At 35.7% G+C, this 14,710-nt stretch overlaps 1 protein-coding gene across 3 annotated transcripts in view; it reads left to right on the forward strand.

Moving 5' to 3' along the window:
- Positions 1-14,710, forward strand: part of COG5 (component of oligomeric golgi complex 5) — a 366,355-nt gene that overhangs the window by 239,146 nt on the left and 112,499 nt on the right. For all 3 annotated transcript variants that reach the window (XM_010382422.2, XM_030932305.1, XM_030932306.1), the window contains one exon: positions 9,383-9,464. In XM_010382422.2, coding sequence (XP_010380724.1) covers positions 9,383-9,464 — 82 coding nt within the window. The remainder of the gene's footprint in view (positions 1-9,382; positions 9,465-14,710) is intronic.

Below are 14,710 nucleotides of genomic sequence, written 5' to 3' on the forward strand. Positions count from 1 at the left end.
GTCTGTTCATATCCTTTGCCCACTTTTTGATGGGGTTGTTTTTTTCTCATAAATTTGTTTGAGTTCTTTGTAGGTTCTGGATATTAGCCCTTTGTCAGATGAGTAGATTGCAAAAATTTTCTCCCATTCTGTAGGTTGTCTGTTCACTCTGGTGGTAGTTTCTTTTGCTGTGCAGAAGCTCTTTAGTTTAATTAGATCCCGTTTGTCAATTTTGGCTTTTGTTGCTGTTGCTTTTGGTGTTTTAGACATGAAGTGCTTGCCCATGCCTATGTCCTGAATGATATTAGCTAGGTTTTCTTCTAGGGTTTTTATGGTTTTAGGTCTAACATTTAAGTCACTAATCCATCTTGAATTAATTTTCATATAAGGAATAAGGAAAGGATCCAGTTTCAGCTTTCTACTTATGGCTAGCCAATTTCCCCAGCACCATTTATTAAATAGGGAATCCTTTCCTCATTTCTTGTTTTTGTCAGGTTTGTCAAAGATCAGATGGCTGTAGATGTGTGGTATTATTTCTGAGGACTCTGTTCTGTTCTGTTGGTCTATATCTCTGTTTTGGTACCGGTACCATGCTGTTTTGGTTACTGTAGCCTTGTAGTATAGTTTGAAGTCAGGTAGCGTGATGACTCCAGCTTTATTCTTTTGACTTAGGATTGTCTTGGCAATGCGGGCTCTTTTTTGGTTCCATATGAACTTTAAAGCGGTTTTTTCCAATTCTGTGAAGAAAGTCATTGGTAGCTTAATGGGAATGGCATTAAATCTATAAATTACCTTGGGCAGTATGGCCATTTTCACAATATTGATTCTTCCTATCCATGAGCATGGAATGTTCTTCCATTTGTTTGTGTCCTCTTTTATTTCACTGAGCAGTGGTTTGTAGTTCTCCTTGAAGAGGTCCTTTACATCCCTTGTAAGTTGGATTCCTAGGTATTTTATTCTCTTTGAAGCAATTGTGAATGGAAGTTCATTCCTGATTTGGCTCTCTGTTTGTCTGTTACTGGTGTATAAGAATGCTTGTGATTTTTGCACATTGATTTTGTATCCTGAGACTTTGCTGAAGTTTCTTATCAGCTTAAGGAGATTTTGGGCTGAGATGATGGGGTTTTCTAAATATACAATTATGTCATCTGCAAACAGGGACAATTTGACTTCTTCTTTTCCTAACTGAATACCCTTTATTTCTTTCTCTTGCCTGATTGCCCTAGCCAGAACTTCCAACACGATGGTGAATAGGAGTGGTGAGAGAGGGCATCCCTGTCTTGTGCCAGTTTTCAAAGGGAATGCTTCCAGTTTTTGCCCATTCAGTATGATGTTGGCTGTGGGTTTGTCATAAATAGCTCTTACTATTTTGAGATACGTCCCATCAGTACCAAATTTATTGAGTGTTTTTAGCATGAAGGGCTGTTGAATTTTGTCAAAGGCCTTTTCTGCATCTATTGAGATAATCATGTGGTTTTTGTCTTTGGTTCTGTTTATATGCTGGATTACATTTATTGATTTGTGTATGTTGAACCAGCCTTGCATCCCAGGGATGAAGCCCACTTGATCATTCCACCAACTTTTAAATGATTTATTCCCTATGGCCCACCCTCAACATTATTTTCTTCCCATGCCACATGCAGTATATGGAAAAGCTCACACAGGCTAATAGTTTCTACCACCTCTAAATGCTGATAAACTTAAATCTCTTTTTTTAACATAAATCTTGCTGAAAAGCAGTCAGTGGCCAGGTGCGTTGGCTCATGCCTGTAATCCCAGCACTTTCAGAGGCCGAGGCAGGTAGATCACGTGAGGTCAGGAGTTCAAGACCATCCTGGCCAACATGGCGAAACCCCATCTCTACTAAAAATACAAAAATTATCTGGGTGTGGTGGCAGGGGCCTGTAATACTAGCTGCTCAGGAGGCTGAGGCACGGGAATCATTTGTCATTTGAACCCTGGAGGTGGAGGCTTCAGGGAGCCGAGATCGTGCCACTGTACCGAAGCCTGGGTAACAAGAGTGGGACTGCATCTCAAAAAAAAAAAGGGGGGGGGAGGGCAAGCAGGGTCATTTCCACTTGGATGCCCCACAGGTTCCAGAAACATAAGTCTAAAAGAGCACATCTTTCTTTGTCCACCTGCTGCTCCTTCTTAAATTCTATTTTGGTTGCATAATCTTCATCCTCCTAGTTCTTCATAAATATATTTAGTCCTAGTTACTTATAAGTACATCTTCTGACCCATCAAGTTGTATCAGTTTTCCTGCTGCCCACTCTTACCCTATTATTATGGCCATAGAAAGGTCCCTTTTTCCTAGATTTTTTCAGTAAATTCCTAACTGATGTTTATTGCCTGCAGACTTGATACCACCCCACACACTATTCATCTTCCACATTATTATCAGAGTGATCAGAGTGATTTTCTTTTTGTTTGTTTGTTTCTTTTTTTTTTTGAGATGGAGTCTCACTCTGTTACCCAGGTTGGAGTGCAGTGGTACGATCTCGGCTCACTGCCATCTCCGGATCACGGGTTCATGCCATTCTCCTGCCTTAGCCTCCTGAGTAACTGGGACTACAGGTGCCTGCCACCACGCCCAGCTAATTTTTTTGTATTTTTAGTAGAGACGGGATTTCATCGTGTTAGTCAGGATGGTCTCGATCTCCTGACCTCATGATCTGCCAACCTTGGCCTCCCAAAATACTGGGATTACAGGCGTGAGCCATTGCACCCGGCACAGAGTGATTTTCTTAAAGCACAGCTTTATCATGGTATTCTCTTACTAAAACTCTCAAGCAGTTCACTGTCATATCTGTATGATGAATGTAGACATACCTTGATCTGATCCTTGTCTTCCTTTCCATTCTTATGTCTTCCCTCTTTCCTGAATGCTCACTTTTTGTTCAGAGGATAGAAAACACTTTTTCACACTTCTGTGTACTGTTAGCTGGGTGTGGTGGCAAGCACCTGTAGTCCCAACTACTTGGGAGGCCTAGACAGGAGAATCGCTTGAACCTAGAAGGCGCAGGTTGCAGTGAGCCAAGATCGCGCCACTGCACCCCAGCCTGGGCAACAGAACGAGACTCTATCTCAAACAAACAAACAAACAAACAAAAAAAGATCTAGCTCAAGAGATCCTGATTCTTCATAAAAAAATAAATCCCATGAAAATATTATTCCTACTATTTACATGAGGAAATCAAAAGCTCAGAAAGATGAAGTCACCTTTCCAAAGTCACAGCAGAAGTGGTAGACCTTGGATTTAAGTCAAGGTTATTTGACTTCAAAGCCCATACTCTGTTCACTATACCCAGCGCAAGAAAGTTAGCATGAAAGTTTGGCCTTTTTCTGTGTGCAGCAAGAAGCTATCAAATATATTTGAGCCAGGAAATCCATGGTCAATTTGGTGTTATAAAGAGAAAAACTAAAGATTATATGCTTTGAAAGCTATTTTGTTTAAGTATTAATTATTTTAAGTTTCTCTATATACATTTAATTATGTTGAAATCAATGACTAAAATAAAGGCCAAGCCATAATTCTAAACAATAGATTTATCTTTAAAAGTTCTGACATTTTAGTATATTTTACTTTTGTTCTATTTATATGTAATAATATGTGTCTGTTTGGTTTTTTTTATCAGCTTACGTTGATTTCAGGCAAAAGTCCAAATTTCATTGTTTCTTAAAGTTGGAATTATGCTGTTTGTATTTATAACCAAGAAACAAGGCCAGAAAGATACTTTAAATTGCAAATGTTTCCCTGAATTGATCTGATAACATGATTCCATTTAAGACATACTGGGAGTGAGTTATAAATAGATCATTGTCAAATATCCTTCCAGTTCAAATCTACTTGAATTATTTAAAATGTGGTTCAATTAATTTTGTTTCAAAATGTTTAGAAGCAAATATGTAACAGGTTGAGTTGACTTGAAACAAACAAAATGATTTTTATATAGCTTCATATTTTCTTTATGCAGGAAATTATATTTATGTGATACAATTTTGACAATAAAATTTTGTTTTTGTTTTCTTAAAGACAGGGTCTTATTCTGTAATCCAGGCTGGAGTGCAGTGGTGCGATCCTGGCTCACTGCAGCCTTGAACTCCTGGGCTAAAGCAGTCTCCTTCCTCAGCCTTCCAAGTAGCTGTGACCACAGGCACATGCTCCCACACTCAGCTAATTTTTAAAAATTTTTTGTAGAAACGGGGTCTCGCTGTGTTGCCCAGGCTGGTCTTAAACTCCTGGCCTCAAGCAGTCCTCCCGCCTTGGCCTCCCAAAGTGTTGGAATTACAGGTATGAGGCACTGCACATGGCAATAACATTTCTGACTATCCTTTGATAATTAAAATTAACATTCTATCTTTTTATATTTGGTAGGGGATAAAGATATATAGTATAGTATACGTATATATACTATTATATGTGTATATATAGGGATACATCATACACACATAGCATATACGTATCTGTATAAATAGATGGGTATACAGATATAGAAAATCATTGCTTTAACGTACTATCGTAGCCCCACATCCACTTTTTTATTATTATCCTCTATACTTTCCCATTCCCTCTGAATCTACTTTATCTCTCTTTATCACTCCCAAGGACTTTTCACATCCTTTCTTGTTCCAACAGCTATGTGTCCTTCTTAGTACATATCTTTAGTAGCTGCCTCTAGTTCTTAATTTAGACAAGTCTTTGGGATTGATTGATTTATTCAACAACTGTATTAGGGTATCAGGGTTCTTCAGAGAAACAAAATCAACAGGAAATCTTCTATATTTGTATATAGAAAATAAGGAATTGGGCAATGGGATTATGGAGACAGGTCTGTAGATCTGTAGCTCTGTAGTTGGCAAGCTGGAAAGCCAATGGTGTAGTCCCAGTCCAAAGGCCTGTAGGCTCAGACCTAAAAAAAAAGCTGGCGTTTCAGTGGTGGCGCATGCCTGTAGTCCCAGATGTTCAGGAGGCTGAGGCAGGAGAATCGCTTGAGCCTGGGAGATGGAGGTTGCAGTGAGCCAAGATCATACCACTGCATTCCAGCCTGGGTGACAGAGCGAGACTCCATCATAAAAATAATAATAATAATAGAAATATAATAAAATAATAAAAATAAAATAAAATTTTTTTTTCTGTTTCCAAAAAGTTTCCTTAAAAATGTTTTTACTATTGTTTTAACTAGTGAAATTTCTTGAGTTTTATGGAGGAAAGAATCTCAGGCTATGATAATTGTACTAAAATATGTGTTAGAGTAACTTTTTAAAATAAGGGATATAACTAATTCATTTCCCCTGTCCCCCATCTCTTGGCAATTATCATTTTTCTTTCTGCTTCTAAGAGTTTGACTATTTTAGATTCTTCGTATAAGTAGAATCTTGCAGCATTTATCTTTTTGTGACTGGCTTGTTTCACTTAGTGTAACATCTTCAAGGTTCATTCATGTTGTAGCATATGATAGGATTTCCTTCTTTTTTAAGGCTGAATGGTGTTTTGCTGTAAGTACAGTCATGCACCACATAATGACATTTCAGTCAATGACAGGCTGCACATACAACTGTGGCCTCATAAGACTGTAATACCGTATATTTGCCATGTCTTTTTGATGTTTAGATACACAAATGTACTATTGTGTTACAATTACCTACAGTATTCATTACAATAACATGTACAGGTTTGTAGCCCAGGAGTGATAGGCTATCACATAACACCTGTGTGTGTAGTAGGTTATCCCATCTAGGTTTGTGTAAGTACATTCCGTGATTTTTGCACAATGACAGAATTGCCTAATGGGGCATTTCTCAGGCACATTCCCATCATTCAGAAATGCCTGATTGAATATACTACATTTTCTTTATCCATTCATTCGTTAATAGACATTTGGGTTGTTACCACCTCTTGGCTCTTACGAGTAATGCTGCAGTGAACATGAGTATTCAAATAAATCTTCAAGATCCTGCTTTCAGCTCTTTTACTTAAATACCCAGAAGTGGAATTGCTGGATCATATGATAATTTTGAGTAACCTCCCTAATGTTTTCCATAGTGGCTACACTATTTTACATTTCTACCAACAGTGTACAACATTTCCAGTTTCTCCACATCCTCACTGACACTTTTTATTTACCAGTATTTTATAGTAGCCATCCTAATGGATGTGAGATGACATCTCAGTATGGTTTTGATATGCATTTCCATGATGATTAGTGATATTGAGCATCTTTTCATGTGCTTGTTGGCCTGCCATTTGTTTATTTGCTTTGGAGAAGTGTCTACTCAAGTCTCTTGCCTGTTTTTTAATCATGATACTTGTTTTTTTATTGTTGAATTGTCAGAGCCATTTATATATTCTGAATATTAACTCCTTATTAGATATATGGTTAGCAAATGTTTTCCCCCATTCTGTAGGTTGCCTTTTTACTCTATTGGTTGTTTCCTTTGCTATACAGAAATTTTTAAGTTAGGTGTAGTCCAGTTTGTCTATTTCTGCTTTTGTTGCCTGTTTTTATGGTATCCTATACAAGAATTATTGCCAAATCCAGTGTCATAGAGTTTTCCTTCTATGTTTTTTTCTAGGAGTTATAATTTCAGGTCTTAGATTTAGGTACTTAATCCATTTTCAGTTAGTTTTTGTATATGGCATCAGGTAAAGGTTCAAGTTTATTCTTTTGCATGTGTATATCCAGTTTTCCCAGCAGCATTTATTGAAGAGACTGTCCTTTTCCTATTGTGTAGCCTTGGCACCCTTGTTGAAGATTGTATGACTGTATACTTGATGGTTTATTTTATTTTATTTTTTTGTCTCTCTACTCCATTGATCCATATGTCTGTCGGTATGCTGGTACCATACTGTTTTGATTACTGAAGCTTGGTAATATGGTTTTTTTTTCTATTTGGATGGGTTTTATTTTGGTTTTTAGAGATAGGATCTGCCTTTGTTGCCCAGGCTGGCTGCAAATGCCCAGGCGCAAGCAGTTCTCCCACCTCATCCTCCAAGTAGCTGAGACTACAGGTGTGTTCCACTGCACCTGGCTCTGTAATATGTCTTGGAAGTCAGGAAGTCTGAGGCCTCTGGCTTTGTTTGTTTGTTTTTCCTCAAGAAAGATATTTGGATATTTGGGATCCCTGGAGAATCTATATAAATTTTAGTATTTTTTTTTTTTTTTTGTTTCTGCAAAAATGCCATTGAGATTTTGAGAATCTGCAGATCATTTGGGGAGTATGGACATTTTAACAATATTAGGTCTTGCAATCCATAACACAGGATGCTTTCCATTTACTTGTGTCTTCTTTAATTTCTTTCAACAATATTGTGTGGTTTTCAGTATACAAGTTTTTTACCTTCTTGAATAAGTTTATTCCTAAGTATTCTTTTGGATACTGTTATAAAAATAGGGTAGTTTTCTTCATTTTTTTCTGGATACTTCATTGTTAGTTTGTAGAAATACACTAATTTTTATGTGTTGATTTTGTAGCCTACAACTTGGCTGAATTCAGTTATTATTTTAACAGGCCTTTTTGAGGAGTCTAGGATTATCTACATACAAGATCATATCATCTAAAAACAGATATAATTTTACTTCTTCCATTCCAATTTGGATGCTTTTTATTTCTTTTTCTTGCTTGGTCCTTCTGGCAGGACTCCTAGTACTATATTGTATAGAAGTGGTAAGAGTGGGTATCCTGGCCTTGTTCCTGATCTTAGAGGGAAAGCTTTCTGTTTTGCACCATGGAGTAGGATGTTAGCTGTAGATTTTTCTTATGTGGTCAAATTATGTTGATGTAATTTCCTTCCAGTCCTAGTTTGTTGAGTATTTTTATCATCAGATGGTGTTAAGTTTTGTTGAATGCTTTTTCTGCATTAATTGAGACGACCATGTGGTTTTAGTCCTTCATTCTGTTAATGTAGTATATTATACTTCCTTAACATGATGAAAAGCATCTACTTTAAGATACGCAAGACATAATACATAAAATCTTAGGAATCTGAATGTGTTTTCTGATCGTTGCATAAGAAATCAATGGTGATTTGATTTGCCTTGTTTATGATAAACAGTTCTTGAGTAAATTCACAATCTTAAGACTCATTTTAAAAAGGAACAATTAATAATGAAAATGAAAGTGTACACAGGAATAAAAGTCACAAATCAGTATTTTTCACTGGTTATTTTGTTCACTTGTCCAAAATTATAATTTTATTTTTGAGACTATAGCAATATTTTAACATTAGACATATTTTATTTATACTCTTTGTTTTTGTTTTTGAGACCGAGTCTTGCTCTATTGCCCAGGCTGAAGTGCAGTGGCGCAATCTCGGCTCACTGCAACCTCAGCCTCCTGGATTTAAGCGATTCTCCTGCCTCAGTCTCCCTAGTAGCTGGGAGTACAGGCATGAGCTACCACACCTGGCTAATTTTTGTATTTTTCGTAGAGACAGGGTTTCACCATGTTGACCAGGCTGGTCTCAAACTCCTGACCTCAGGTGATCCACCCGCCTTGGCCTCCCAAAGTGCTGGGATTACAGGTATGAGCCACTGTGCCCAGCCTTAAAATATTACTTTGAACCATATGAAGTTGGCATTTTTGGCTGCAAAAATAGTAGAATATTGGCAGTGTTATATTGTATACCACACATATAGATGTATCTTAAAGTATTTGGCAAAATTTCTAAGAGTGTAATTCTGTTTTAACAGTGTTAAAGTTCTTTGTCTTTCTTTAACAAATGATACTTTAATTAATATTTGTCTTTTCTTTATAGGGCTTGCTTTTTAAAACATATATTCCAAGTTGAATGAAAGTATCATGCTAAACTGAGTAGTAGTAATTCCTGTGAGTTTTTTTTTAAAACTGTATCTAGGCTTCAGCCATTCTCTTTTGTAATAGTGAATTGTTTCTTGTTAGTTATCGTTGATGTAAGCATGTTTTTGTCTATCATTTTGTTCTAGTCACACAAATTGCCCTCTGTATTTAAAAAAATGACGATGACAGTAATAATTATAATAATAGCTAACATTCATTGAGAGTTTATTATATGTCAGGCAGCATTGTCCGAAGACTTTTATTAATTTGTTTAATTCTCATAATTATCTTGCAATGTTATCACCATTTTTCATGTGAAGAACAAAGGCCCTGAATGGCTAAACAACATGCCCAAGGTTATACCAACTATTACATGGCAGAGAAGAATAATGACTGATTACTTGACCATGAGACATAATTTGAATCATCTTTATATTTCCATTTAATTAATTCTATTGTTTGATGGTTAGATGTCTAAATTTTTTATTTAAATTTTAAATAAATTTTCAAGGTTACATGTTACCCATTATGATTTCTTAAAATAAATGAAATAGGGTTTTTTGTTTTTTTGGTTTTAAAAATTTTTGTTTGTTGTTGTTCTCAGGATGGACAACCTGAAATTTTCTACACATTTTGGAATTCAGTTACTCAGGCACTTTCTTCTCAATTTCATATGGCAACAAACTGTAAGTTTATTACTTATTTTGCAAATTAATTTCAAAGTTTTTAGTTATTTTATCATTTGATGTCAAGAAGCTTTGCTGTATTAGTTGTACAAAACATTTGTATTGCTATTTTAAAATTCCTAGCTAATTGTCATTGTGTCTAGATGTTTAATCTGGAATCTCTTAGACGTATAATCAGTAAACAAAATTTTTACACATTTTTGTAATTAATATTTAGAATAAAATTCTCCAGAAGAATATGTCAATATCTTATTATTCAGACATCAGAAGAACTCTGTCTGAATTTTTCCTACGTAGAGTGTATAAAGCAGTTAATGTGGAAAAATTTAGTTCATGCTTTTAGAATTAGTTTATAACTGAAAGATATAAAAATACAGAGACTTTGCAGATTGTTTATTGTTGAAAATGAAGATTTAATGAATAAACAGATGAAATATCTACATCATGAATTAAAAGTTGATCATTCAAATATGTTCCACAAAACTTTTTCTTAATTTCTTTATATCGTGAAATAATGGCATGGTAGGTCTACACAATGAAATATGCAAACCAGCTAATATCTTATGCGTGTGTTTGTCTAAATACTTTAGGTAAGAGCATATAATGTACCTAGGCCTTTAAAAAAAGTGTTTAGTTCATTTCTATTTAAATTTTTATTCACAAGCATTTATTAGAAGTGCTTACTATATGCTAAATATTATTTAGTCACTGCCCCTCCCCCGCCAGCCCAGAGTTAAATAAACTAGTCTGCTTGCCTCTCTACATATTTCTAATGAAGTACGTAGTAAGACAGTAACCACAAAGAGGTCTTCATTTATTTGTAACGAAACAGAACTTAAGCTGATGGTGTATTAGGATCCATTTATCCCATTTACTTGTTGTGTTGTGTTGTGTTTTGTTTTTTTGAGACGGAGTCTCGCTCTGTCACCCAGGCTGGAGTGCAGTCACGTGATCTCGGCTCACTGCCACCTCCGCCTCCTGGATTCAAGCAGTTCTCCTGCCTCAGCCTCCCTAATAGCTGGGACTAGTAGCCACCACACCTGGGTATTTTTTTTTTTTTTTTTTTTTTTGTATTTTTGGTAAAGACGGGGGTTTCACCATGTTGCTCAGGCTGGTCTCGAACTCCTGACCTCAAATGATCGGCCCGCGTCAGCTTCCCAAAGTGCTGGGATTACAGGCATGAGCCACTGCACCCAGCCTATTCCATTTACTTGTGAATCACACTGCTCATTTTGGGAGGGAATAAATATTGTATATTTCCTTGATTTTTTGTTTTTGATCAGCTTTATTGAGATATAACTTATATGCAGTAAAAGTCACCAATTTTAAACATAAAATTCTATGACATTTGACAAATGTTTACATTCATATAACCGTCATTACAATTAAGATACAGAATATTTCCATCATCCCCATTTTTCCATATGTACTTCTGCAGTGTATCTGCTACCTTCACTCCCTGGGTCCTGGCAACAGCTAGAATTATATAGTATGCATTATTTGATTGTCAGCATAATTAAGATTCTTCCATGTTGTTGCATATATCAGTAGTCCATTTCCTTTTAAATTGCTTAATTTGTATTCAATTGTGTAGATATATGCCACAATTTTTTATTCATTCTGCAGTTGGGAAACAAGTTGGATTATTATGAATAAAGTTACAGTTATTTACATACATATATCTCTTTTGAGGACATATGTGTTCCTTGTGCAAATATGTAAGAGTGGAATTGCTCAATTATTTGGTAAATGTTGTTTAACTTTACAGAAACTGCAGTGCTATATTCCAAAATGAATATACCATTTTGCATTTCCATCAACAATGTGTGATAGTTCCAGTTGCTCTACATTTTTGCCAATCAATGATATTGTCAGTTAATTTTTGTCATTCCATTGGGTGTGTACTAGTTTTTTTACTGGGGTTTTAGCTTCCACTAGACTAATGTTGCTTTCTTAGTTCATTTGGGCCACTACAAAATACCACAGACTGGGCAACTTACACACAACAGAAATTTATTTCTCACAGTTCTGGATGCTGGCAAGTCCAACATCAAGGTACTGGAAGATTCAGTATCTGGCGAGGGCCTGGTTCCTGGTTCATAGACTGTGCCTTCTGACTGTGTCCTCACATGTTAGAAAAGGATAGGGAAGCTGTCCGAGCCTCTTTTGTAAGTGCACTAATCTCATTCATGAGGACTTTCTTTCCCTGACCTTATCACCTCCAAGAGAACCCACTTCCTAACCCCATCACATTAGTGAGTAGGTTTCAACATATGTATTTGGGGAGATAAAACCATTCAGACCATAGCAGATGCTGACCACATTTTCCCAGGCTTAGATGCCATCTGTGTAACTTTTTTGTTTTGTGTTTGTCTAAAGGATTGCCCTCTGTTTTTATTGTATTTCTTGTTCTCTTACTGAGTCCCAGGGAATCTTTGCATATTCTGGGTTCAGAGTACTTCCTTAGTTGCATGTTTTGAAGATATTTTCCCCTAGAATGTGGCTTGGCTTTTTGTTTTCTTAACAGTGCCTTCCACAGGAAAAAATTTTTAAATCCTGATCAAATTCAATGTATCAAAGTTATAAATAATTTATACTTTTTTTGACCTAAAAATTATTGCCTAACCCAAAGTCAGAAGCATTTCCTCTCACATTTTATTTTAGAAATTTTACTAGGTTTGTGTTAATTTTCGTATATGTTGTGAGGTATCTCAATGTTCATTTCTTTTAGAACACGTGGCTCCAAAAAATTACTCTCTGCCTATTGACTTCTTGGGAACTTTTGTTGAAAATCATTTCGTTATCTATAAGTAAGACTATTTCTGGACTCTGTTTGGTTCCATTTTTCTGAATGTCTATGTTTATATCAGTACAACAGGGTTTTCGTCACAGTACTCAAAGTCCTATTTTGTTCTTTATCAAAGTAATTTTGGTTACCATAGGTCATTTGCATTTCCATATATATTTCAGAATTTCGTTCCTACAATAATTGACTCTTGGGATTTTGATGAGGATTGCATTGAATCTACAGATCAATATGTGATGAATTCACAGTTTAATATTGAGTCTTCTGATCCACATGCTATATCATTCTATTTATTTAGGACTTTTACATTTTCTCTTATAAATGCTTTATAGTTTTTAGCATGCAGTTCTAACAAATCTTTTATTAAATTTATCACTGTTTTATATATTTTGATGCTATTCTATATGTTATTCTTTCATTTTACTTTATAATTGTTGATTTTTGAAACAGAGAAATGCAATTGATACTTGTAGTTTGACTTTGTGTCCTTTCACTTTGCCAATCTTACTTATTAGTTCTAGTAGTTATTGGTGATTTCTTACAAATATGAAAGTCTCAGTTTTTGGAATAAAAGAAAGCAAATGTAAAACTCACTTATGGAAGCCCTTTGAAACCCTGATGTCTAAGTTGGGTAAAGAGGTGCCTTCTGATGGTAATCATTACTGGGAGGTGGGGGTGTAGAAGAAGTCCTGTTTTAACTTTGTTTGGACTCAGTTTACTAGGAAGGACTCAGTGTACTGTACTTAAACAATCATGGTTTTCTGTTCACTGAGCTTCCAAAAAAATCAATGGGAAGTTTTTCTTAAACATTCTCATCTCCTTTCTCTCAGAGAGTCCTGTAATTATAGAGAGGGTCTCATCTTACAGTGTGACAGAGGGGACCCATATTTATACCTTTAATTATACCTCCTTCTGATCTCTCTTTCCATACTTATCCTTTAAGATACTAGACAATGAAATAGATCTTCTTTTACTGACCAACCTAACCTTAAACTGCAACCAGTTTTAGACTTGGACAACCAGAAAGACACACTTGATATGCATCATGACCTAGGCTAGTTGGTGTTTCTTTGTGCTGATTACTCAATCTTGAGATCTCTTAGTGTTGCTAATGTTTAGATAAAAATTCAGTCGAACAAAACAAGATTATATTTCCTACCATTCACACTAAGAGGGGAACCAGGAGCATTGCTAGTTTTCTGTGGATATTTGAATGATCTATGGCATTTTGCATAGAAAAGATATTCCTAAAGAAAAATTGTTATTGCAAAGTTTTATGTAAACATATATAAATCCCTGTTATTGCTATTAAGCCATAGCTCACATAATCTAACCTTTAGTTATACACTTTAAAAATATTTAAAATAGTATAAGTAATTATTCCAGCATTAGGTAGGTAAAATCAACATCTGTCTTCTATTTATATCACAAAACTTCACAGAAGCACCAATTTTTCAGTGTTGACACAATTGTTTGTCTTGTCTATGCTATCCTGCCACCTCATTCTCCTTATCTCTCATTTGTCTAACCCTAAGCTTGCCTGCGTGGATCTTTTCCAACATGTCACACTCTGCAACATCAGAGTGTTCACTCTTTTCTGAAAAATTATGCTTTTTGGTTTTTTGTATGTTTGTTTGTTTTTGAAGTGGAGTCTCACTGTGTTGCCCAGGCTGAAGTGCAGTGACTATTCACAGGCATAGTCATTGCACACTACAGCTTTGACCTCCTGGCCTCAAGTGACCGTCCTGCCATGGCCTCCTGAGTAGCTGGGCCTACGGAAGCACTACCATGCCCAGCAGGTGATGTTTTTTGAAAACGGAGAATACCAGTTTCTTATCACTCAGCGTGATAAATTAGGGATTAGTTATGTTGGATCCAAAATCACGTAAATTTTGAAAAGAAAGAAAAAAGGTCATTTAATTGACTTTTACTTCCATACATGGAAAGGTAACTGCTACCTTAGATGTCCTCCCGTTATAAACTAGAATAGCAAGTAAAATTTATGAAACACCTGTTTTCAGACATCGGGCAACAGACAATATAGAACTGTGATCCCAGATAAAGCAAAACAAATTGAACGCTAAAATCACCCCAACTTTCTACCTGGCAATTTCCAGACTGCACACACACAAAAAATGGGAATCAATATATAGTTTACCATTCTTACTGAGTCCAGAACTCTTTAAAGGATTACAACAAAATCTGTCACTTAACAATGTAATATCACATATTCAGCCTCCAATTAAAATGAGTGGACATGAGAAGAAGCGGGAAAATGACCATAACCAGTAGAAACAGAGAAGCTGAAGAATCAGTAGTATAAGCAGAGTAGGAATTTTAAAACACTTCTTATAGTTGTTATAAATGTGCTCAAATATTTTAAAAATAGCATAAACATAATTAGAGAAATGGACAATATAAAGAAGAATCAAATTGAACC

Source organism: Rhinopithecus roxellana, chromosome 6 (genome assembly GCF_007565055.1).
Source record: "Rhinopithecus roxellana isolate Shanxi Qingling chromosome 6, ASM756505v1, whole genome shotgun sequence".
In the NCBI taxonomy this organism is placed as follows: domain Eukaryota; kingdom Metazoa; phylum Chordata; class Mammalia; order Primates; family Cercopithecidae; genus Rhinopithecus; species Rhinopithecus roxellana.